Consider the following 26,054-nt stretch of genomic DNA (forward strand, 5'->3'; position numbering starts at 1 on the left):
TGTCTTATTCCAATAATACATTGTCACAATTCATGTTTGTTATTCTTTACTCTCTACTCCAGGAAGCATGATCTAGTTTTATCTAGCAAAACCTATCCTGTCTTACCCTAAAATGAGACCATGAGAAAAATATCTGAGGCTATGAAATGGAATACTTTGACTAACTTTGCTAACAATGAACAAAGAATCTGAACATATAAATTCTGGATCATACTGCAAACTGTTACAGGTTTTCTACTCTATCTGCAAAAACCACCTTTTAATGAATCAACAAGCTAAATGTATCTGGTCCAACAGGGTAGGCCACTAGTCACATGTCTAGCGATTAAGATCTGTTTCCAGCACAGGGGCCACAGGTTCCATTGCTGGTCGGGGAACTAAGATCCCACATGTGGCATGGCCAAAAAATAAATAAATAAGTTTAGAAATTCAGTTCCCCAGAAGCACTAGCCCCATTTCAAATGCTCAACAGCCACATGGCAGTGGCTAGTGGCTACCATATTGGACAGCAACAGCTTATAGACTATTTCCAACACTGCAGAAAGTTCCACTGGGCAGTGTGATCTACACTAAATGGTTTCTAAAGTCTCCCTCAACAGTGGGTTCAATATCCTTCAAAATCATTCTTCAACTCTTTCTCCTGCCCTATGCAGGAATAACTATAAGAAGTGATGATTACAGACTTCTGTATTTATGCCCTCCCCCAAATGACAATATATAATAAAAAAAATTATACTCAGAAAGAATTAGAAGAAATAAAATTTTAGAATATATCTATCATTATTTCTCCTTAATATATTTCTGTGTACTTCGTACAAATCATTTTTCAAACATTTTCCTTTATGGTTGCTACTAATATTTACCTTTTATTACAAGTAGTTATAATAAATTACATAAACAATAAGTGATACATACCCAGGCATGTTTCCTCCAGGTCCAATGAAGGTCTTAAACATTAAGTTAAAAGGCACTGGAGGGGAAAGATCATTTCCAGTAGTGGGAGATTTTACATTGTAGTTTACAAAAAGATCTGCAAGTTCTTGCTGTCCATAGTTATCGAGCTGAAGAATACATCAAGAAAATGATTAGTGTAAGAGACTGAGAAAAAACAAGGCATACCAATAAAATATTATATATAAAACCCCACCCACCATTAAAATTCACCCAAAATAAAAATATCAGATTAACCTAATCTTCAAGATGTCTATATTAAAACCATTGCCAATTTACATAGCTTACATTCACCAACAGAGAAATGGAGTGTCTTTGTAGGACCGACCTAAAATTCACACGTGTACCATTTCACAATGAAAGATAGGGCAAAATATCTCTTGTTCAATTATAATAGCTACTGGTTGGCAAGAATCATGCAGATAAGTCTACACAATGAATTTTACTACTCTGTATACTTAAGAGTCAGGTGCGCTTCCCTGTCTATTAATTAAATGTGCATGTAACTTTCCTCTCCCATTAGATACCACGGGAGAAGCTTGAAGGCAGAAGCTGTGTCTTATCCACTTCCGCATTTCCCAGTGCACTGCACATCCTATACACTGATGATCAATGCCAAACTCTCTAAAATGATATAGGATCTCCAATTCAAGAACCTCGAATGATGATGACAAACCATCTAATAGTAAAGAATATTTAAACTTAAAAAATGTCTAATAAAAATAATTAGATAAATCAACTAATGATTTATGGCCATTCGGGATCAGAAAATCCTGGGTAAATTGCCCAACTCCACCACAGATGGGTTGTGTGATTCAGGATCAAGTTCCTTCCTAACCTCTCTGAGCCTGTTTGCTTATCTGCAAAATGGGGAGAACAGATTCTACCTCGTTTCTTAGCCACAGAGGGTGAATCAATGCCTTTTAGATAAACTATTAATATCATGCTTCATAAAGCTGAGAAGGAATCACAAGCATTAACAGATGCAAAAAATGCTATTATATGCTGAAGCAACAGATGGGCCTCTGCCCAGGAAATCCTTTGGGGCCATTTCAGCATCAGGCCACTTCCATGGGTTTCTAACACTTCACTGAAGATTAAATTGACAAGAATACAGAACTGACCCTTGAACAACACGTGTAACCTACAGCCAGCCCTGTCTATCCACAGTTATTCTGTATCTGCAGATTCAACCACCTAAAAACTGTGTAGTACTGTAGAGTTTACTACTGAAACTCATCACAGTTTAAGTGGACTTGCAAAGTTCAAACCATGTTGTTCAAGGGTCGACTGTGTGTGTGTGTGTATGAGATATCACAGATATATATGATATGGCAATCAAAATCAAAATCCAAACTGTTCTCCTGGAACATATACCTGATGAAACAGAAAGTCAGTGCTCAAACTATAAATTATGACTTAACAAAACAACTAACTACTTCCTGTTTCTGACAATTTATTTGGAAATGAACGAAGCTGTTAAGATCAAAGACACATACACACAAAATCCCTAATAAATCTACAATTCTGCATGTGAAAGAGAATAATTTAGGTGTAATCTGGGGTTCTTTTCATGTCTTCTTTCTACGAAGGGTCATGTCTTTGGAAAAGGAAGGAAATGAGAAATGAGGGTGTGGCCCTAACAGTATTAAAGTATAAGAATTCATTTTCTAAGCCATAAGCAACAACGTGGAAGAAATGAGTTTCAAAAAGGGAACAGAATATACTTCATATGGCCCAAAATAAATTGGCAGATGAGTCAACAGCCAGATTAAGAAGTTTTTCAATTTAAATGACAAAGGAGAAAATTTCTCAGCTAATGTTGGGAAAGCCAGACACTGCAGAGGAAAATCAGCAGGTTTAAAAAAATCAAGGCAACAGTGGAGAAGTGTCCAGTAATTTCCATCAGAGGAAAGCAGTGTTAGGGAGTCCTCAGTTTAGTTGCTTAGTTATGTCCGACTCTTTGCAACCCCATGGACTGCAGCACGCCAGGCTTCCCTGTAAATCACCAACTCCGGGAGCTTACTCAAACTCATGTCCATCAAGTCAATGACACCATCCAGCCATCTCATCCTCTGTCATGCCCTTCTCCTCCTGCCTTCAATCTTTCCCAGAGTCAGGGTCTTTTCTAGTGAGTCAGTTCTTTGCATCAGGTGGCCAAAGTATTGGGAGTTTCAGCTTCACCATCAGTCCTTCCAATGAATATTCACGACTGGATTCCAACATTCCAATATTCCAATGAATATTCATGATTATGATTGACTGGCTGGATTTCCTTGCAGTCCAAGGGACTCTCAAGAGTCTTCTCCAACACCACAGTTCAAAAGCATCAATTCTTTGGCACTCAGCTTTCTTTATAGTCCAACTCCCACATCCATACATGACTACTGGAAAAACCACAGCTTTGACTAGATGGATCTTTGTTGGCAAAGTAATGTCTCTGCCTTTTAATATGCTGCCTAGGTTGATCATAGCTTTTCTTCCAAGGAACAAGCATCTTTTAATTTCATAGCTGCAATCACCATCAGCAGTGATTTTGGAGCCCAAGAAAACAAAGTCTGTCACTGTTTCCACTGTTTCCCCATCTATTTGCCATGAAGTGATGGGACCAGGTGCCATGATTTTTTTTTCTGAATGTGAGTTTTAAGCCAACTTTTTCACTCTCCTCTTTCACTTTCATCAAGAGGCTCTTTAGTTCTTCTTCACTTTCTGCCATAAGGGTCGTGTCATCTGCATGTCTGAGGTTATTGATATTTCTCTTGGCAATCCTGATTCCAGTTTGTGCTTCATCCAGCCCAGCATTTGGCATGATGTACTCTGCATATAAGTTAAATAAGCAGGGTGACAATATATAGCCTTCATGTACTCCTTTCCTGATTTCCAACCAGTCTGTTGTTCCATGTTCAGTTCTAACTGTGCTTCTTGACCTGCATACAGATTTCTCAGGAGGCAGGTCAGGTGGTCAGGTATTCCCACCTCTTGTAATTTTCCAGAGTTTGTTGTGGTCCACACAATCAAAGGCTTTGGCATAGTCAATAAAGCAGATGTTTTCCTGGAACTCGCTTGCTTTTTCGATGATCCAACAGATGTTGGCAATTTGATCTCTGGTTCCTCTGCCTTTTCTAAAACCAGCTTGAACATCTGGAAGTTCATGGTTCATGTATTGTTGAAGCCTGGCTTGAAGAATTTTAAGCATTACTTTACTAGTGTGTGAGATGAGTACAGTTGTGCAGTAGTTTGAGCATTCTTTGGCATTGCCTTTCTTTGGGATTGGAATGAAAACTGACCTTTTCCAGTCCTGTGGCCACTGCTGAGTTTTCCAAATTTGCTGGCATATTGAGGGCAGCACTTTCACAGCATCATCTTTTAGGATATGAAATACTTCAACTGGAATTCCATCACCTCCACTAGCTTTGTTCGTAGTGATGCCTCCTAAGACCCACTTGACTTCGCATTCCAGGATGTCTGGCTCTAGGTGAGCGGTCACACCTTCATGGTTATCTGGGTCATGAAGATCTTTTGTGTACAGTTCTTCCGTGTATTCTTGCCACCTCTTCTTAATATCTTCTGCTTCTGTTAGGTCCATACCATTTCTGTCCTTTATTGTGCCCATCTTTGCATGAAATGTTCCCTTGGTATCTCTAATTTTCTTGAAGAGATCTCTGCTGCTGCTGCTAAGTCGCTTCAGTAGTGTCCAACTCTGTGCAAACCTATGGACAGCAGCCCACCAGGCTCCTCTGTACATGGGATTCTCTCGGCAAGAATATTGCAGTGGGTTGCCATTTCCTTCTCCAGAAGAGATCTCTAGTCTTTCCCATTCCATTGTTTTCCTCTATTTCTTTGCACTGATCACTGGGGAAGGTTTTCTTATCTTTCCTTGCTATTCTTTGGAATTCTGCATTCAAATGGGTCTATCTTTCCTTTTCTCCTTTGCCCTTTGGTTCTCTTCTTTTCTCAGCTATCTGTAAGGCCTCCTCATACAACCATTTTGCCTTTTTGCATTGCTTTTTCCTGGGTATGGTCTTGATCCCTGTCTCCTATACAATGTCACAAACCTCCATCCATAGTTCATCAGGCACTCTGTCTATCAGATCTAATCCCTTGAAATCTATTTGTCACTTCCAGTGTATAATCATAAGGGATTTGATTTAGGTCATACCACTGGTTCCAAATAGGAAAAGGAGTACGTCAAGGCTGTATATTGTCACCCTGCTTATTTAACTTATATGCAGAGTACATCAAGAGAAACACTGGGCTGTAAGAAGCACAAGCTGGAATCAAGATTGCCAGGAGAAATATCAATAACCTCAGATATGCATATGACACCACCCTTACGGCAGAAAGTGAAGAGGAACTCAAAAGCCTCTTGATGAAAGTGAAAGAGGAGAGTGAAAAAGTTGGCTTAAAGCTCAACATTCAGAAAACGAAGATCATGGCATCTGGTCCCATCACTTCATGGCAAATAGATGGGGAAACAGTGGAAACAGTGTCAGACTTAATTTTTGGGGGCTCCAAAATTACTGCAGATGGTGATTGCAGCCAAGAAATTAAAAGACGCTTACTCCTGGGAAGGAAAGTTATGACCAACCTAGAGAGCATATTCAAAAGCAGAGACATTACTTTGCCAACAAAGGTCTGTTTAGTCAAGGCTATGGTTTTTCCAGTGGTCATGTATGGATGTGAGAGTTGGACTGTGAAGAAAGCTGAGCACCAAAGAATTGATGCTTTTGAACTGTGGTGTTGGAGAAGACTCTTGAGAGTTCCTTGGACTATAAGGAGATCCAACCAGTCCATTCTAAAGGAGAACACAGTCCTGGGTGTTCTTTGGAAGGAATCATGCTAAAGCTGAAACTCTAGTACTTTGGCCACCTCATGTGAAGAATTGACTCATTGGAAAAGACTCTGATGCTGGGAGGGATTGAGGGCAGGAGGAGAAGGGGACGACTGAGGATGAGATGGCTGGATGGCATTACCGACTCAACAGACATGAGTTTGAGTGAACTCCGGGAGTTGGTGATGGACAGGGAGGCCTGGCGTGCTGCAATTCACAGGGTTGCAAAGAGTCAGACACGACTGAGCAACTAAACTGAACTGAACTGAATGGTCTAGTGGTTTTCCCTACTTTCTTCAATTTAAGTTTTAATTTGGCAATAAGGAGTTCATGATCTGAGCCAGTCATCTCCCAATCTTGTTTCTGCTGACTGTATAGAGCTCCTCCATCTTTGGCACAAAGAATATAATCAATCTGATTTCAGTATTGGCCATCTGGAGATGTCCATGTGTAGAGTCTTCTCTTATGTTGTTGGAAGAGGGTGTTTGCTATGATCAGTGTGTTCTCTTGGCAAAACTCTGTTAGCCTTTGCTCTGCTTCATTTTGTACTCCAAGGCCAAATTTGCTTGTTACTACAGGTATCTTTTGACTTCCTACTTTTGCATTTCAGTCTCCTATAATGAAAAGGACATCTTTTGGGGGTGTTAGTTCTACACTCAGCCTTACTTATTCATATACAAGATAGAGAAAATCTTACTTCTTGGATGAAAAAAAAAAAAGTACTGGTTGTTTTTTTTTTCATCCAAGGAAGTAAATAAAATTTAAGAGATGAGCTGTGGTGGATTTCATGATCAAATATGGTGCTGGAGAAATACTTTGCTTAAAAAGATAGATGAGGTGAGAAATCAGCAACATTCACATATAGGCATGTGATCCTCCTGGGGCAAAGGTGTGCAGTATTCATCAATTTTTAAAGCAGTTTGTGGCCCCCCAAAAAGATTAAGAACTACTTCTGATATAGAAGGTATTTCTGCATTTGGCTAAAAGTTAGAATAGATGATCTCCATGCCTTCCCTAAAACTTGTCAACTTAAATACAAAACTAAAGGTCTACAGGAAAAGCAGGGGCCTGCTCCATCAGGTTCTAAGAAGAGCACATAGTCAGGGACAGTCCAATCAGAAGTAGATCAAGTGGCTGATGAGAAAGTCTCACACAGATGTCTGCCCCAGATCTCCACACTGAACACTACCCATCCTTAGACACTGTCCTGGTTTTTGCTATTAAACCCAGAAAACCGGTTTCTGAGGAGAGAAAACTAATTTCATTCCTATTTACACTGACTTGCTAGTTTGACATAAATAAAGGGTTAACCATAAAATGCTGACAGAGAAAATAAAAATGCAAAAACAGATGATACGAAGGACAGAAGGTAAGCTCTCCTTCTATACTACTGTGACCAGGTCAGCACAATATGGAATTCAAGTCATCAAATGCTGAAGAAAGACAGCACCTACCTGGGTTATCATGATAACATTTCTCAAGTACTTACCTGGGCCAAGACACTTTCCATCTCTGATTTCTTCTCAGCAGAACACTTCTTATCAGACATCAATTTCTGTAAATGAGCTGCAAGAATAGTGTTGTACATGTCAATTTCAATCAGTGGGAAAAAGGGACAATGTACTTTTGAGTTTCAACACTGGACAGGTGAAAAACTGAACCCAAGGATAATATTCTTAATTTATATGAATCCTATGGCTGATTTTACAAAGACAGTCATAATACTCTCTTGATTCTTTCATTGACTTAGAATTTCTAATTATCTGTATATATGTGTGTATATATTTATTTTTTTTTCAATAAAGGACTTGTTCTATATACTAAGATCTGTGCACTTTATTCTTTGTATATTATGTCCCAAGAAAAAAAATGTAAAAACTTGAGAGAAAAGTTTAATGCAAACCCTTTGCTTTGATCAATCCTACTTGAAAAGGTGTTTACTTGAGATGAAAAGCCATACCTTTCAACAGATGGTCAGCACGGAAACACTCTCCATTTTTTAAATCTTTCACCATGAAGTCAGCAAATTTGTCTACATGGCCAGAAGTCCTAAGTTAATACCAAGTCAATTAGTCATTTTCATACAGCTTAACACATAAATTTTACCTTTTAAGACAATCTGCCATCTATATATTTATCCATAGCTTACATCTGTGTATCTGACAGATGAAAAGTCCCATATCCATTATGGAATATCCCATGGTAGATAAAAATGTATGCCAAAGAAAATTCTTCCTTAAATCTATTCCTACCTGCTTCCCAAGTTCTCCCTTCCCTTAGGAAAAAAAATATTAGCTAGATTATAGTTTTTCACAAATTGTCAAGGTCTGTGCTACTTTCAGGATCAGTTACTCCATGCCTATCCCATTATTATTAGTGATCCAAGCAAAAGCCAAAACCATGGGGAATCTGACTAGCCAAGAATCTGTGAGAACTCAGTACAGACACTGAACCTTAAAGAAAGAGTTTTCTGCTGCTGAAACCTGTAGGGACACTGGTATTATCGCTACGTGGCTCCTATTAGTGGAGCAAGCAGCTAAGAATAGGTTGTCCTGATCTTTTAGATCCATCATCAAGAATTTCAGCTTATTTTAATTGCCTGAAATTATTGAGAGAGAGCTTAAAGTATGCAAAAGGCTCCTCTGGTGACTTAGATGGTAAAGAATCTGCCTGCCATGCTGGAGACCTGGGTTCGATCACTGGGCTGGGAAGATGCCATGAAGAAGGGAATGGCTAACCACTCCAGTATTCTTACCTGGAGAATTCCATGGACAGAGGAGCCTAGCAGGCTACAGTCCATGGGGTTGCAAAGAGTCAGACACGAATGAGAGACTAACACTTTCACTTTAAGGTATACAAAAAGTGAAAATTAGCTCTTTAACAAGCAATATTAAATGAAATGATGAAAAATAGTAACAATTCCTCTTTCAGTTTCATATCTGAGAAATGCTGACCTGCTTTCAACAATGTTGGTAGGAACAATCTAAATTTCGGCATTGAAACGTCAATACACATAGTAGTATTTAATTTAAAAAATGTACATAGTTTTGCCCAGAACTTCTATGAATTTATACTAAAGAAATCACCAGGATATACAAAAAATTCATCTATTAGGATGTTCAGCACAATCAAAACTCAGAAACTAAAACTTAAACGCCTATACTAATGCACCAGCTAAGTAAATTATGCCACATCTGTAACAGAGAATAGTATTCTGTCATTAAAAATACTCTTGAAGCTTATTGATATAATGTTCACCTATATTAGGTGAAAGAAAGCATTGTGCTACTACTAAACGCCACACTATGCTACTTCTAAACTTAAAAAGAAAGGATAAATACGACACTTTAAACTGGCTATCTGTTGGCAATGAGTATATATTTTGTTTTTATTTTTCAGATTTTCACAATGAACATGGGTAATTTTTTTAATCAAAAAGTTACTTAGGTATATAAATTAAAGAATTTCAGCCTTCAAAGTAGAAATCTTACTTTAAAACTGGCTCAGGGGTAAGCATGGTACAATCAATCTCCAGGATCTGTTCCTCTTGGATAAAATGCTGCCTCCAGGTCTGAATAATATTGTTTTTTAAAGCACATCCAACTGGGCCAAAATCATAAAGACCACTCACACCTGCAAAATGAGAGGAAAACGTACTCTGCCTTATCACTCTGAACAAATCAAAGCAAGAAGACATCAGAAAGCCGAAAGACTCACATATTCCCAAAACAGGTACTCAAGCCAACATTTCAAATCCCCCAATACTAAAGAGTCTTATTTCCAACTAGCCGACAGATGTTTAAACTGAAAACGTCTTATTCTATTTACTATTTCTGTATGTGAAGGGTGAAATTTCAAGTAGGATTAGAAAAACCTAAAAACAAAAAGAAGTTCCTCCTTATGCAAGAAACAAAATGAAAAAGCAGATTATAGTTTTCTGCCATAGAAATGAGAAAATAACTTGCTGCATCAGTGGACTAACAATGATGCCCAATACCCCATTCTCCAATTTATTCTTGGTATTTGAGCCACTATTTAAACCTCAAGAAATAAAACATTTATTTAGAGATCTGCTGGGACTAAAAATCAAATCAAGTTTCGGTGGCAAGTATTGAAAGTTTAATACTGTTGCAATGATCTCCATTACTTATGAAAATATCAGTGAATTATATTTGTCTATATAAATTCATGTAGTGTTCAGAGGGATGTAGAAATTTATCTGCATAGCTAAGAAGAATGTTTTCACCTGGCAGTTGCCATAATGAGTAACATAGGAACTAGGGTTTATCACTGCCCTGTGGGGAACAGCACAGTGCAGCTGGCCAGTGCTACAGATGGCCCTCTACTACTCCCAAGTCTCCACTGGGATTTTAAGAAGAGTCTGATATGTACATGGACACATCAAACACTTAATATCTGCCTACCCCTCCAATTCCCTAGGTCCTAATGGAAAAAAAGCCATCTTCAGGAATAAGGAGGGTAGAAGGAAATAAGAACTGGTATCATACCAAATGAATGACTAAACAAATAAATGTAAGGTATCTATCCTCTGCTTTGCATGACCTGATACAACGAGATATCAATTGGCAAGTTGTGCTTTTCATTTAGGAACCATATTAAAGCCACTAACAACACATTTTTTCATTCATTAATCCCTTACCTCCATAAATAGCAAAAGCTTGATCATAGAAAAACCTCCTCTTCAGAGTATCTTCCATTTTTGCTCTGTCTACAACATCATCTTTGGGCTGTAATGCTAGCTCCTGTAAGAAATTTTTAAAGAGAAAATATGTGATTGAAGGAGTGAGTGGGAATTTCAGTTTACACACCTAAATTTACTTTATTCCTCAGAATTCAATATAAAATTTATCAGACAAGATTTTCATACCCTTAAAACAATAGAAACCTTGGGGGTTTTTCCCTCTGAGTTACAGAAAAGATACATTTATTTAACTATTTAGGAAAATGTATGACTATTTCCAAGATTATAAAACTAAGCTTACCCAGATGTCGATACTAATAAGCAGTATTTTAGAGTATTTTTTAGAGGATCACTGTAGTGAAATAGTGACTTAAAACTCCAAATGAGGAATTCTCTGGCTTCCCAGTGGTTAGGACTGGACGCTTTCACTGCTGGGGCTGAGTTCAACCCCTGGCTGGGGAACTAAGATGCCACAAGCTGTGCAGCTTGGCCAAAAAAAGAAAAAACTCCAAACGATTTCAGTTTAGTGATGTGAGATACTATGAAAGGTTTGTGAGCAGGTATCAGATGAATAAAACTTTTCCTTAAAAGAAGAGATTTTAAAACAGCATAACCATTATTTGTAAATATAAAAGAATTCCTCAAGAAGAACACAATTGCCTTCCAGGGAAATTAAAGGAACACAACCAGTCTAGGGTTTTTGTCTGGTGGGAGAAGGAATAGGTTAGGGTGAGGAAAAGTTTTGTAGAAAAGCTGACATTTTGAATTACACATTGAAAGAAAGGAGTCCACCACGTACAGAAGGAGGAGAAGGCATTCTGGATAAACAGAGATAGAGCAACTTTTAGATTTTTTTCTAGGTCTCTCCCACCCACAGAGACTAAGTAAAGATGAGCAATTCTATATCTACTTACGTTTCTTTCCAAGGATCCAAGACTCACCTTTGCTTCCAGAATCCTCTTTCGGGCTTTGAGCTCACCTACAGCCTTGTCTATATCTACTTGGGGTGCTTTATCTTCTTTGAGTTTTCGTACGAGATCTCCCTAGCCAACAAAGAGAATCTGTAGTCATGATTGGTTTCAGAAGTAAAGTTAGAAATGTGCTTTTCAGCAGGTCTTTTAAACAGTATCTGTGTGAGAATGAGGAAATTCAAAGGTTTATTATGTGAAAGGTCATCATGAATACTGTAGGTCTCTGCTCTCAGCATGTATAATCTAAACATATAGACAGGTACATAAATAACTACTCTTGCACTGTGATTATTACTGGTTTGTTTTCTTTGTGGGGAGGAGATGTACAGAGGGGAGAAAAGCACTGATCAAAAAGTAAAAACCCTGCTGGTATCTACCGGGTAAGAATCTGCCTTGCAATTCAGGGGGATGAGGGTTTGATCCCTGGTCGGAGAACTAAGATCCCACATGCCGCAGGGCAACTAAGACCACATGCTACAATTAGGCAGTATGCACTCTGCAGCTAGAGAAAGGCTGCTCCCTGCAACAGAGATCCAGCACAGTAAAAAAAAAAAAGAAAAAAGTAAAGAGCAAGATAAGCACTGAGAACTCAGAAGAACCAATGAGACTACCATCTCCTTGAATCTCTTTTTTTCTTGCATACAAAAAAAAGAGACTGGTTTAGTTTTCTGCTTACTTCTCTGCCCATTTGTTCTCAGTCACTTACCTTCCGCTGCCCTTTACTGGTGCATTTTTTTCCTTGCTAATTTCTTTAGACTACTTTATTCACTTCCGACAACCTACCACCCGCACATTGCTTTTCTTACAGTAAACGTGGTAGAATAAGTAATCTGAGAGAACAAACACAACGCTACCACATGGTCTGGGAGATTTCAAGATGAGAAATTAAAAGGTATCAGATTAATAGAGCCCTGGGGGGCCCAACAGAAGCAACTGCTCTCTAAAGTAGACCTTCCACAGGCCTTTCAGGATTTTCAGTTTAAGGTTACCAAAGTAAGAACTCAGCTCAAAATTTTAAAATCCATGAGGAAGAAAGACACCATGAATGAGACTCGGAAAAAACAACAAATAATGAAATTAGATCCTTTAAAAGTATTAGAATGACCAAACATACTTTTTAAATGCTTAAGATGTTTAAAGTAAAATAAAAAGAGGAATCAAAAACATGAGTAAAGAATAAGAGACTATCAAAAACAATCAGGGGACTTGAAAAAGAAACACATAGAACATTAGGAAATAAATCACTGAAATTAAAAACTCACTGGACAGTTTAAACTGCAGATCAGAGAGCTGAAGAGAGAATTAGTGACTTAGAAAAGAAATTACCCCTGGATAATTTTCATTCCATGGGATGGAACAGAAAGACAAAGTTGAAAATACAGATAATCAAACACAGAAAAGAGACTGGAAATGGGATACATGTTCTCCTTATTCCCCTCCTGTCAGGAAGCATTTAACAGGAGGCTTCCTGTGTGCTGCTTTGCATCTGTCAAGAATCCTCCGTCCCTTATTAATTCCTGAATATTCAGGAACTAAGTGGAGTAGCAGACTATCCCGGGGGCTTAGGAATGCATGCATTGCCTTCCTTAGTTTTTCCATACGGTGATGAGTAACTATTTACTAACCCCTTCCGTTTCATGAACCATACGGTTAAAGTGATTCCTTACAACCCTCTCTCTTTCATATGGATGACCTCATGTTTCCTTGATAACTTCTAAGTTTCGATTTTATCTCTGCTGAAAATAGCTACCTTGTAAGACAGTATAAATACCCACACAATGTTGAATAAAACACCTTTGCTCCATCAGAGCTTGGGTCCCCATGTCTTTCTTTCTTTCCTCCTCTCTCTCTCTTTCAGGCTAATTCCCTGGAGCACAGGAACCCGGTGTGCTCATTCTCCTGCCCAGGCTTCTAAGACCCTCTTGAGAAGGCACACTGTGCCTTCACCCCCTCGAGAGGGCGCCAGGTGCCTTCGTGAGCGACATAAGCCCTGTATCAAGGACTTTATTGGTTTTCTGTGTAAACCAAGGAATATCAGCCTCTTTCTCTCTCTCTTTTACTTTCTTATCGTCGACTCCGGACCACCAGGTTCTGGTCCATTAAAGGACCTCAACAAGTGGCGTCCAAACAGGAGCCTGGTGCACTTGGCAAATTCGGACAAACTGACCCCAAGGGCCTATTGACACTGGTAAGTACTAAGAAATGGGTAATATGGCTGGAAAGCCCCATCTCTTTTCTACTTTAATTCAGCACTTATTTAAAGTTCAAGGACTTTCAGTTTCGCGTCAGCGAATAGAGGCTTGCCTTCAGACAGTGGATGAATGTAACCCTTGGTTCCCTGATGAAGGTAGTTTTGAATTAGAACAACATAAAATATTTCAGAATTTTCCTACAAGCCCTGCCCCAGTTGCTCCAAGCGCTCCTCCCCTGCCAGCAGGCACTAATCCCAAAGTCTCTCCTTTGCTAGAACCTAATGATTCTGGCAACGACTCCCCTAGGACATCTTTTGACATTAAAACTGACAGCACCTTTCTGAATAACAATAATCGACCTACTCACTCTCCTTCACGACAGAGGCTCTCTGAATTGCTGGCTTTACAATCACAGGTCTCTGAAGCCGATGGTTTCTCCGCCTTTCCAGTTTTTAGAAATCCTGATGCTCAAGGGCAAATAATACCTCATTATGAGGGTATTAGCCTTTTTCACATGCAACAAATAAAAAAAGCTATAACTATGTATGGCCCACATTCATCTTTTACTAAAGCACTTCTAAATTCTATAACATCCTCTATTGGAGATTTTACTCCCCATGATTGGCGAACTTTCATAACAGCTTTCCTTAAACCAGGAGAAATTCAAATTATGATGTCATCTCAGATTTTATGACAATTTAAAAAGGGGGATAAAATTGCTCAATTACTTCTTTTACCTTACTTTTCTATTAATTCCTCTAATGATGTACGGACAGGTGGATTCAGCAGTACAGATCAAAAACAGTCCTTTTGGACATCATTAGTATCTGAATTTGCCCAACCGACTATAAATGTCAAAATTACTGGTAAAAGATTTTCTGGTCTCCTCGACACTGGGTCTGATAGTACTATTATTTCCAAACATTTATGGCCCAAATCGTGGCCTGTACAAAAAATTTCTTGCCAAATTGCAGGGATTTCTCAAACCAAAGTATAAGAGGTTTATCAGAGTACTCAAATTTATCCATGTGAGAGACCAGAAGGCCAGTCTGCAACACTAAGACCGTATGTGATAGATGCACCCCTTAACCTGATAGGAAGGGACTTCCTTATGCGATGGCAAACTCAGATATACATTCCACATTTTTCCTAGGGGCCACTGCTCACTTAACAAACAATACAATTATTAAAATAACTTGGAAGAATGATGAGCCTATTTGGACAGAGCAGTGGCCCGTCACCAAAGAGAAATTACAGGCGGCTAAGGAACTTAGATACACAACTAGAATTAAAGCACACTGAGGAATCTTGTTCTCCTTGGAACTCTCCTATTTTTGTTATTAAAAAAAAAAATCTAACAAATCTCCTAACAGACCTTAAAAAAGTTAATGCATCTATGAAACCTATGGGTGCATTACAACCAGGAATCCCATCACCTACTACTATTCAAAAGTGGCATATTATTATTGCTGATTTACAATTGCTTTTTTAATATACCTTTACAGCCTTTAGACAGAGAGAGATTTGCTTTCTCTCCCTTATCCTAATCATACTGGACCCCATAAACGGTACCAATGGACTGTACTGCCACAGGGATGATGAATTCTCCCACCACGTGTCAGTACTACCTAGCCAACGCCCTTGAGCCTGTGAGAAAGCAATTTCCTAACTTTCTTGTTATTCACTATATGGATGATATATTGTTTTCGGCTCCATCTATCTTAGAAACTCAACATACGTTTGATATAGCTCAACTATGCTTAAAAACCTCTGGATTAATCATTGTCCCTGAAAAAATTCAAACCTCTACACCTTACCATTACTTGGGGTTTGTTCTTAATAGACAACATATTACTCCCCAACTAACTCAGATCCGTACTGATAAATGATTAACCTTAAATGATTTTCAAAAGCTCTTAGGTGACATAAATTGGATTAGACCTTCTTTAGACATTGCTAATTATCAACTGAATAACCTATTTAATACTTTAAAAGGAGATCCTGATTTAAATAGCCCTCGTTCACTTTCTCAAGAGGCACGAAAGGAACTCTATTTGGTGCAAAATAAATTACAAAAACAATTTCTTACTCGCATCAAACTGGATTTACCTCTAGAATTATTTGTACTCCCCTCTGCTCATTCTCCCACAGGACTTCTTGCCCAACAAGAACACCCAGTAGAAAGGATCTATACCCATTTTAGGGGAATAAAGTCACGTACACCCTACCTTAATTCAATTGCTCTAATCATTATCAATGGAAGAAATAGGACTAAAACTCTAATTGGCTCTGATCCTCATAAAATTGTAATATCTATCAATAAATCTCAATTTGAGAACACATTAAAAACTTCTACCGATTTCCAAATAGCTTTTCTGGAATATTTTGGAGAAATTTCATTTCATTATCCTTCTGGTAAGCTGTGGAATTTCTTCAAAAATACTGAATTTATTATTTCTCACATTATCAGCTCACAGCCTATACCACAGGCTAAGGTTTTTTATATAGATGGGACTAAAAACGCCAAAGCTTCGTTCTGGTCTCTTAAGGAATATAAAGTCTTTTATACTAAATTTCATTCTGTTCAACAAAATAAATTATACGCTCTTATTCAAGTTATTTGCCTACATCCCTACCCCATTAATATAGTCTCTGACTCTATATATTCAGTTTTTGTATTAAAAAACATAGAAACCTCCACCATAAACTCCAATCAACCTATTATTCAACAACTCTTTTTTGAACTACAAGCTGTTGTTAGAAACTGCAATTCTCCCATTTATATCACACATACTCGAGCACATTCTTTCCTTCCCGGTCCCATGACTTATAGTAATGAGCAAGGTGGTAAACTGGTTTCCTTTGGTACTCCAGAAGAACAGCATGCTCTGTTGCGTAACAATGCTGGCTCCCTACACCAGCTATGGGAAATCCCATACCGCCAGGCTAAAGAAATTATTAGTAATCGCTCTACTTGTAGACCCCTACATCTTCAACTCAACCCGTCGCACAAGGTATTAATCCTCGCGGTTTGCAACCTAATGAACTATGGCAGATGGATGCAACTCATTGCCCTGAACTTTCTCCATCTTCTTTCTTGCATGTCTGTATCGACACTAATTTTCCTTCTATTTGGGCCACACCTCGTCGCAGTGAGGCTACAAAACACGTTATAACTCACTTATTAACTTGTTTTGCTGTAATGGGAACTCCTAGTTCTATAAAAACAGACAATGGCCCTGCCTATATTTCTAGACACTTTAAACAATTTTTACAATCTTTTTCTATCAAACATATTACAGGTATTCATTATAATCCACAGGCACAAGGCATAGTCGAAAGAGCACATCACACACTAAAGTTACAAATAAAAAAATTAAAAAGGGGGAATACACAGGAACACCACTGTCTTTCTTATCTAAAGCAGACTTTACTAGATTCCAACATAAGATATTTTCTAAACCTGTAACTATTGTTAATACAGCTTTGTTTTAAATTTTTTAAACTTATCACAGGGAGACATTTTAATGAGGGCAGAAAAGCATTTCAAGGAATTGAAGAACACTTCTCTTCCTCTGTCCATCTGGTACCAAGACGGGTTAACGAAACAATGGAAATCTGGGAAATTAATCTTACAGGGAAAGGGGTATGCTTGTATTTCCCCAGATGGATCTAACAAACTCACATGGCTTCCTCTTTGGAAGATTCGACCCAAGGGGGACCCCGGCCTTCAAAATGGAGACGGGACAACCCCAGGAGGAAGAAATTCCAATATGGGCCATGGTGGCTCTGAAGATCTCTAGGAAGTACCGCCCTCGGTGGCACCACCCTTATGATCTCCCCACTTGGGGACAAATAAAACCCTTACTAATCAAGCTAAAAATCTGGTTTCTCAACAGAGAATGCCCCTGAGTCCTGACTACGTTCTCCTGAGAATTCTCAGTCTCCTGACCTGTGCCTCCCCTGCTCGAACCAGATTAACTAATCAGACTTAACTGGGCTTACTTACTCAACCCCCCTTTATTGCAGGTCATAAAATGGACGGAGAAGACCGATCCTGTCAATGACTCCACCCTTATGCCTCCTCCCTGGAACGTGAAAGGGCCCTCACACCTTGGGGAGGAGGGAAAACTAATTAACATTTCTTTAAGCTACGAAGTCCTTCCCCTGTGACCTGGGCCCAGGAAAATTATGCATAAATGTCAGCCAACAAACTTGGGCTTTCGTCCTGCCTCCAAAAGAAAACTTTCAGACGTTGCTTGGATCATTTACTGCCCTTTCTTTGTCTGTGAACCATGTCTATACTACCGAGACTTTAGGGAAAGAGTCAGGGAAAGAACAAAGAACATTATGCAAAGGGTTTACACATAAGAACTTTACATAAACTCCTGTTCATTGGGACGTCAAACCAAATCAGGAAAATTAATGTTTGTGGCTAGTCATACAATTGTTGACCCCATGGTATGTGGTTATCTAACTGCTCAGAAGAGGTTAACAGCATGGTGTATGACTGTTACACAAGTGACATGGAAGGTCACCGATACTACGATGGAGCATTACGACAAAGGACTTCTTGGGTGTCCTGATGGTGGATCAGCCCCACCTCATCCTCGATAAACACAGTGGGCCTGAACAATGGGACATTTGGAAACTTGCTGTGAGCACCGAAGAACTTGGAACTTGGACTGCACATTTCATAGGGACCAGTCGTGGTCATAGTAACTATTTCTCTCTCTATAATCAGTCATATTATATACAGGCCTGTGTCCCACTTCCTTTTGTTATAGCCACAGGAAATTTACAATAAGACTTTAGTTCTGTAACTTATATTAATTGCAAACTATATACTTGTCTTAACTCCTCTATCTCTTTAAGAAATGGTTCCCTTTTGATTCTTCAATCTCGACCTAATTAGTGGTTACCAGTAAATCTCCAACGACCCTGGGAAGAAGGTCCTGTGGCTGGACTTGCTTCCAGATTACTTCAATTTTGTGTTACTCCTGTTCATTTTAATCACAGTGCCTACAACTGAGAAAAAATCAAATTTCATTTACAAAACATACATGATAATGCCTCTCTGAATGTACAATCACTGCAAAAGGAAATCTTTGAAACTTTTTCTAAACGTCTCCCCTCCTCCACTAATTTGGAAACTTTAGCTGAACAACTAGCCGATCAATTATCTGGGCTAGACCCACGAAGATGGTTTCAAAGTATTACCCACAGCATCAGGTCTGGAACTGTAACTTTGGTTGACTGTCTTGATAATTATATTTGTTGTTTATTATAGCCTTTCTATAAGGTTGGTTAATACTAAACAACGGAGAAGGCAATGGCACCCCACTCCAGTACTCTTGCCTGGAAAGTCCCATGGACGGAGGAGCCTGGTGGGCTGCAGTCCATGGGGTCGCTAAGAGTCGGACATGACTGAGCGACTTCACTTTCACTCTTCACTTTCATGCACTGGAGAAGGAAATGGCAACCCACTCCAGTGTTCTTGCCTTGAGAATCCCATGGACGGGGGAGCCTGGTGGGCTACTGTCTATGGGGTCACACAGAGTCGGACACGACTGAAGTGACTTAGCAACAGCAGCAGCAATACTAAACAAACTCAATTGGTCAGGACCTTTTTCACAAATATAATAAAATAGGGGGAATTGTCAGGAAGCATTTAACAGGAGGCTTCCTGTGTGCTGCTTTGCATCTGTCAAGAATCCTCCGTCCCTTATTAATTCCTGAATATTCAGGAATTAAGTGGAGTAGCAGACTATCCCGGGGGCTTAGGAATGCATGCATTGCCTTCCTTAGTTTTTCCATATGGTGACGAGTAACTATTTACTAACCCCTTCCGCTTTACGAGCCACACGGTTAAAGTGATTCTTTACAACCCTCTCTCTTTCATATGGATGACCTCATGTTTCCTTGATAACTTCTAAGTTTCGATTTTATCTCTGCTGAAAATAGCTACCTTGTAAGACAGTATAAATACCCACACAATGTTGAATAAAATACCTTTGCTCCATCAGAGCTTGGGTCCCCATGTCTTTCCTTCTTTCCTCCTCTCTCTCTCTTTCAGGCTAATTCTCTGGAGCACAGGGACCCGGCGTGCTCATTCTCCTGCCCAGGCTTCTAAGACCCTCTTGAGAAGGCGCACTGTGCCTTCACCCCCTCGAGAGGGCGCCAGGTGCCTTCATGAGCGACGCAAGCCCTGTATCAAGGACTTTATTGGTTTTCTGTGTAAACCAAGGAATATCAGCCTCTTTCTCTCTCTCTTACTTTCTTATCTTCGACTCCGGACCACCAGGTTCTGGTCCATTAAAGGACCTCAACACCCTCTGTACTTTCAAACTGATTCCTCCTTTCTCCTTCTAAAGCCCCAAGTCCTTTGAGGGGCCTACCATCATCCTTTCCCCATTGTGGATATTTTCCCGAGCTCCTGCCTACTTCCCCCATTCAGTGAACAGAACCCCCTCTCCTGTAATTCATGCTATTTCACAACGTCCCAGTTAGGAGGCGAAAAAGCTGTTTAAAATTATCTGAACTAAGAATCTAACTATGCTTATAAATGAGAAGTATTTCCCCAGTTTTAGCATACATTGAATTTTCCAGGGATGCACCCAGGAAAATGTAATTTAAAGGAAGACTAAAATCAACTATGCGTGAGTGCTCAGTTGCTCAGCTGTGTGGTACTCTTTGCGACTCCATGGGCCGTAGCCCACTATGCCATGTGTCCATGGAACTTTCCAGGCAAGAATAATGGAGCAGGTTGCCATGCCCTCCTCCAGGGGACCTTCCCAATCCAGGCATCAAACCTGTGTCTCTTGCATCGTCTGCACTGGCGGGCTGATTCTTTACCACTGTGCCACCTGGGAAGCCCCCAAATAAACTACACCTCAACTAAAAAAATAAAAAAGGAAGACTATACCTTGCTTTGTTCAGAATTTTAGAAAGTTGCTATTGTTTGGAACAAAACACAAAGAAGACATGTGACTGCCGGCTATGCTGCTGCCCTATCTGAGTAAACAATGCAATATATCTTTATCAATGTGCATTAGTAGCAACTGCATTCACAGTAAATCTGTATAGGGGTATAAGCATCTGCTTCAGAGAAGGCAATGGCACCCCACTCCAGTACTCTTGCCTGGAAAATCCCATGGACGGAGGAGCCTGGTAGGCTGCAGTCCATGGGGTCGCTAACAGTTGAACACGACTGAGCGACTTCACTTTCATTTTTCACTTTTCATGCATTGGGGAAGGAAATGGCAATCCACTCCAGTGTTCTTGCCTGGAGAATCCCAGGGACGGGGGAGCCTGGTGGGCTGCCGTCTATGGGGTTGCACAGAGTTGGACACAACTGAAGCTTCTTAGCAGTAGCAACAGCAGCATCTGCTTACTTCAGTATAACTTCCAGTGGAGTCATACCCCCAAACTTATGCACTGAAATACATATTATTTATTATAAATTACTTTTTATTTGTATTACATTTAGAGCACGATGTGTACATATATTTTTCTTATGAAATATGGTATTTCTGAGGCATGAATTTCATTACAGGGAAGTAAAGAATTTCAAAATATGTGGTATAAAAGGGGACACTGAGTCTGATATGGTTGAGAGTCCCTGAGTTGGTTCTTCTTTTCATTCTCTTATTACATACAAATAGGTCTGGTCTGTTATTATACTAACAACTTTTATTATCTTGACCCCTCTAGCTAAAGCAACATCCTCAGTCACCTTCTAATATTAACTTCTTTATTATACACACAATACTTGAAATCATCCCATCAATGGATTGGCTTATTTATTTACATGCATTTTATTTGTCCCTGCCATTATACAGCAGGCTCTTTTAAGACAGGAACCCTAGAATGTCAGTGCTGGCACTCAAATATTTCTTGCCTGCTATCACAACCTAAACCTAGCACAATCCCAAGCACTTAATACTTGGTAAATATCTACTGGCTTAGCGTTTACACATTCAGTGGTTCTTTTCCCTTCCTCTACCTGTCAGAACACTTATCTCTTAAAGGTTCACTAACAGTCCTTTTTGATGGGGATAAGAACCTATGAGAGTCTGTGTTCTGAAAAGAGGGCGGCAAGCAGTTCTTTTTGAATGTCTAAAAGAAGCAAGCAGTTCTTTTGAATACCTACCTTTGTGTGTCAAGTACTGGCACTCCCATGTTTTCTTTTGGAGCTTTTCAAAGGACACTGGGCAAGCAAGGCCACAACTCGGTAAAGGTAAGAAGAACTTAAAATTAATATTCCTGAATCATTTTTTTTCTGTTTTTTAAAGTTCAGGCATAGAATGAGGCACACACACATTCCAGGAGAGGCTCACTATCAACAGAAGCAATGGAACAGTCAGGAATCCTACACTGAGTTAATCATCTCTAAAAACCTCAGTCAATCAAGAAAATACTTGACCTACAGGGGTGGGATGAGGCGGGAGATGGGAGGGAGATTCAAAAGGGAGGGGATATATGTATACTTATGGCTGATTCATGTTGAGGTTTGACAGAAAACAACAAAATTCTGTAAAGCAATTATCCTTCAATTAAAAAATAAACAAAATTTTTTTAAAAAGAAAATAATCGAGTTCATTCTGAATAATGGAATAATTAAAACCATGATTTATAATGATCTAATTCTGAAAACAAAAGGTGCAGTTGATCTAAACATGGAAAGAAAGTACTTATGGATTCCTAATTTCTAATTATTTTCTCTCCTTTCTTCACCACTAACTACTGTGTGTGTGTGTGTGTGTTGAATGAAATCAATGTGAAATATCAATATTTCTAAATTACCTTTAAGATACATCAACTAGAAGCTTAATTTCTATATAAATTCTTACCATAAAGACATAGATTAGAACTAAAAGTCTGTGTTTATAAAATGAAATAATTACAGGTAAGAAATCATTCCAACAGACCTTTTTCATTCATCCTTCATACATATCATGGTGTATATTCAGTCAGCCAAGAAAAACAAAAAAACATTACCTTTAAACGATGTTTAACTTTCTACCTATGGACCTGGACAGTTCTTGTGAAGATTAATAAACGAATTTCCGATTCCCAAATGTTTTACAACTATTGACAAAAACTTCATAAATGTATCATTTGTCCTTTGTGGATTAAGCAAGAGCTCTAATGTGCCCATTAGTAAAACAGGCCAGCAGTTTTACTCACCATGTTTTGCACCATCAGTGCAAATGTCCAGAGTTGAAGATGCCAATAATATCTTAGTTTTATCATGAAAATGGTTTTGACCCTGGAGACCTCCAAGGGTTTGCAGACCATACTTTGAGAAACGCTGCCCTAGAGCCACTTCCCAAACAAGACACTCCAGGATATGTTCATCAGCATGGTGGTGGTTGTGGTAGTGGGGTGCCAATATATCAGAACATTTTTCAAATATAAAAGACTGTTCTTTATTCCGAGTTATGGCCTGTCCTTTCTTAGGTATTAAAATAGATTTTCTTTTATGAAATAAAAGGGGAAACCAGATGGTAGTTTCTTGATTGCACTGCTTTGTTTTTTTTTAATGCCCTTATTTGGCAAACTGGGGCTTCCCTGGTGGCTCAGTGGTAAAGAGTCCGCCTGCAATGCAGGAGACCCGAGTTTGATCCCTAGGTCAGGAAGATCTCCTAGAGAAGGAAATGGCAACCCACTCCAGTATTCTGGCCTGGTAAATCCTATGGACAGAGGAGCCTGGTGGTGGGCTACAGTTCACAGGGTCACAAAAGAGTATGACACGACTTGACAACTAAACAACAACAAATCTGGCAAAATGAAGTCTGGCCACTGTATGCTAATTTTTTTTTTAGCTCAATGCCCTAGGGTGTCCTTCATCAAACAATTAACAGTTTTCTAGGTGCTCTGAGGCCCTTTTACAAGCTCCAAAACTAAATTCTTCAGGAAACAACTAAGAATGTGCCATGGTGAAACACATTTCAGCCAATCAACAAACGAAATCTGTAAAAAAAAGCAGCATTCACATGACATAGCAGATTGGCAAATTTATAGGAACTAGCCATCTATCTGAAACACGTGCCACTAACGAAACCCGTTACTAAGCACCTTACAAATCCCACTCCAAGGATGTCTTCAACTGCACAAACTTCACAGTGGAAATTGCATCTCCTTTCTTCGAAAGCAAAAAAAAAGGTTAACCAGATGATCTTTAAATTCCCTTCCAGTTGACCCTGAAATCAGTGCGATTCAAAGTCCCAGGTAGTTAACTGATTTATGTGTGGTCCTGAAAAATTAGGAAAAGAAAACACAAACTGACTGACACAGACTAACTTACATATTTGGAAAATAGCTTGAAGCACCAAATATCTAGCAATCAAGCCAACATAAACAATACACAAGACAGTAATAACAGGGGAAGGCTATTCCCCCAACAAAGTGTACTTCAGTTAACTAGTTCCAAAGTCTTACTACAGATGGATAATGTGCACTGCAGTTCCAGGGTAACGTGGCAGAGGGAGGGGTTTGGGTGTGCGTTTTTCCAAATTAGATGTATTCTCCCTTCTGAAGTGAAGGATATGAAGAAAGAGGGGGAAAAAAAAGTTGAGAGAGAAAAGACAAAAGGAATCACACTTAATTTTATTTAAGGAGGGTGTGTGGAGGAAGATGGAGAACAAGCATGCATAAAGCTCTGATACCAAGAAAAAAGAATAAATTAAGCCCACAGTAAAACTTCAAAATTAAACAGGATAGAATCAATCAGGCTCAAACTAGAGAGAAGTAGATAAAGGGGAAGAATTTGCCGAATTTTCTGCAGCGCTTCCCCAATGAATTATTTCCGAGAGAGGGATCCACCCTCCGTAGCCAAGGCAAGTTATTGCATCAGGCGCCGGTGCTGGAGAAACCCGTTCGGTGCTTCCTACTAGGTCATCTACTCTTGGGGTTCTATTCCGAGCCTCTGGTTCTACCTGACTGGATGTGAGAATACCCTGTCCTCTCTAAATTCTGATGTCCATGCAGTGCCCTAGGAAAAGGAGGCCTGGATTAAACCACCAAGCTCTCCACTCCATGAAACCTCCCTCCCTTCCACAAAATCAAATTTCAAAATGTTCCATACGAAGGATGGCTGCCTTCACCAAGTAACTCAGGAACATTTACAGCTTCCCACGTTTATGATCTGAAAGCTCACTCGTTTCAAGTGGTCTTTTCGGAACCCAGAAAATGACAGGAGCGAAGGATGATGAACTCACATTATTAGAAGAGAGGGAGGAAGTTCAAAACCTCCCCTTATCCAGGTTTCAACTATTTCACTTTTTCAGCGGACCATTCGGCTCACTAAGCACCGAATGAAGATGTCAAGGAAGAAACACTATTTAAAGCATCTTGAAGATTTAAAAAAAAGAGGCGGTAAGAAGAGAGAACCCGCAGCTTCTTCGGCTCGTAACTGACCAGGGAGGAATTAGGAATCTCGCCACCCAGGAAGCACAAAGAACATAGCAGGGACAGGAAATCTAAAATTGAGGTTATTGAGCTAGAACAGGGTGGAGAAGCTAAGGGCTACAGATCCCAGCGTCATCGGAGAGGGAAGAGGCAAGGCAGTAACAAGGACTGGGAAAGGAGAACAGATGGCGAGAGAAGGGACGCAGGATGTCGAGGGATCCGCGGGAGTCACCCAAGGAGAGGGGAGGAGAGGGGTCCACGGGAGGGAAGGTGGCCGGCGCACGCGGGGACTTGAGTTCAAAGTGAAAGAGGCGAGGAAGATGCCTGGAAACCAAGGGCTTTCAGAGAATGAAAGAGACGGGTAACCGATGAGGTGGACCGGTGCCCGGGAAAAAGAGAGAGAGAAGATGAGAAGGAGGGGACCAGGAGGGAGGAGAGCCGGGGCTGAGTGCAAAGCGCAGAATGCCGGTACCTGCTGGCGCACGGCTAGTCTGAGAGGTGCCAGCACCTCCTCAGCCCCGGCGCCGTCCATGCTGCTCCGGGAGGCGGCGGCGGGGAACCAGGTCGGGGCGCGGGCGGGCTTGCTGATGGGCCGGCAGGGCAGGAGGGGAGGCCGGGCCGGGAGACCGGCTGCCAGCGACTGCAGCAGAGCGGCGCGGGCAGCTCTAAGCAGCGCCGGACGCAGAGAGGGCATGAGCCGGCAGCGCTGGGAGGTCGGGAGCGGGCGGCGGCGGAAGCGGCGCGCGCGGCCGGGCCGGGAGCATGATGAAATCGCCGCGTAAACGCGGCGGCGCGCGCAGCCGCACACTCCCCACCCCGCGACGCGGCGCCGGGTCGCCACCGGCCGATTCGACACAAAACCCCGGAAGGACCCGGAATCATTCAGAGCCCCGAAAGGGCTTGAGCCGCCTCGGGCGTACAAGAGGGCTGTGGGGCCCCAGGTAGACCCCGGGCGAACAGATTTGCACAGTGCGTTAGTGGACATTTAAGGACTC

At 40.3% G+C, this 26,054-nt stretch overlaps 1 protein-coding gene across 1 annotated transcript in view; it reads right to left on the bottom strand.

Moving 5' to 3' along the window:
* The window catches only part of GARS1 (glycyl-tRNA synthetase 1), a 51,160-nt gene extending 25,394 nt beyond the window's left edge, over positions 1-25,766 (bottom strand). Inside the window, exons 1-7 of the mRNA XM_068972555.1 lie at positions 25,532-25,766; positions 11,426-11,527; positions 10,443-10,545; positions 9,274-9,415; positions 7,743-7,831; positions 7,272-7,348; positions 916-1,061 (exon numbers count right to left, since the gene is read on the bottom strand). Of these exons, the coding sequence (XP_068828656.1) occupies positions 916-1,061; positions 7,272-7,348; positions 7,743-7,831; positions 9,274-9,415; positions 10,443-10,545; positions 11,426-11,527; positions 25,532-25,753 (881 nt within the window). The 5' untranslated portion in view covers positions 25,754-25,766. The remainder of the gene's footprint in view (positions 1-915; positions 1,062-7,271; positions 7,349-7,742; positions 7,832-9,273; positions 9,416-10,442; positions 10,546-11,425; positions 11,528-25,531) is intronic.
* Between the last annotated feature and the right edge of the window lie 288 nt (positions 25,767-26,054).

Source organism: Capricornis sumatraensis, chromosome 5 (genome assembly GCF_032405125.1).
Source record: "Capricornis sumatraensis isolate serow.1 chromosome 5, serow.2, whole genome shotgun sequence".
In the NCBI taxonomy this organism is placed as follows: Eukaryota; Metazoa; Chordata; class Mammalia; order Artiodactyla; family Bovidae; genus Capricornis; species Capricornis sumatraensis.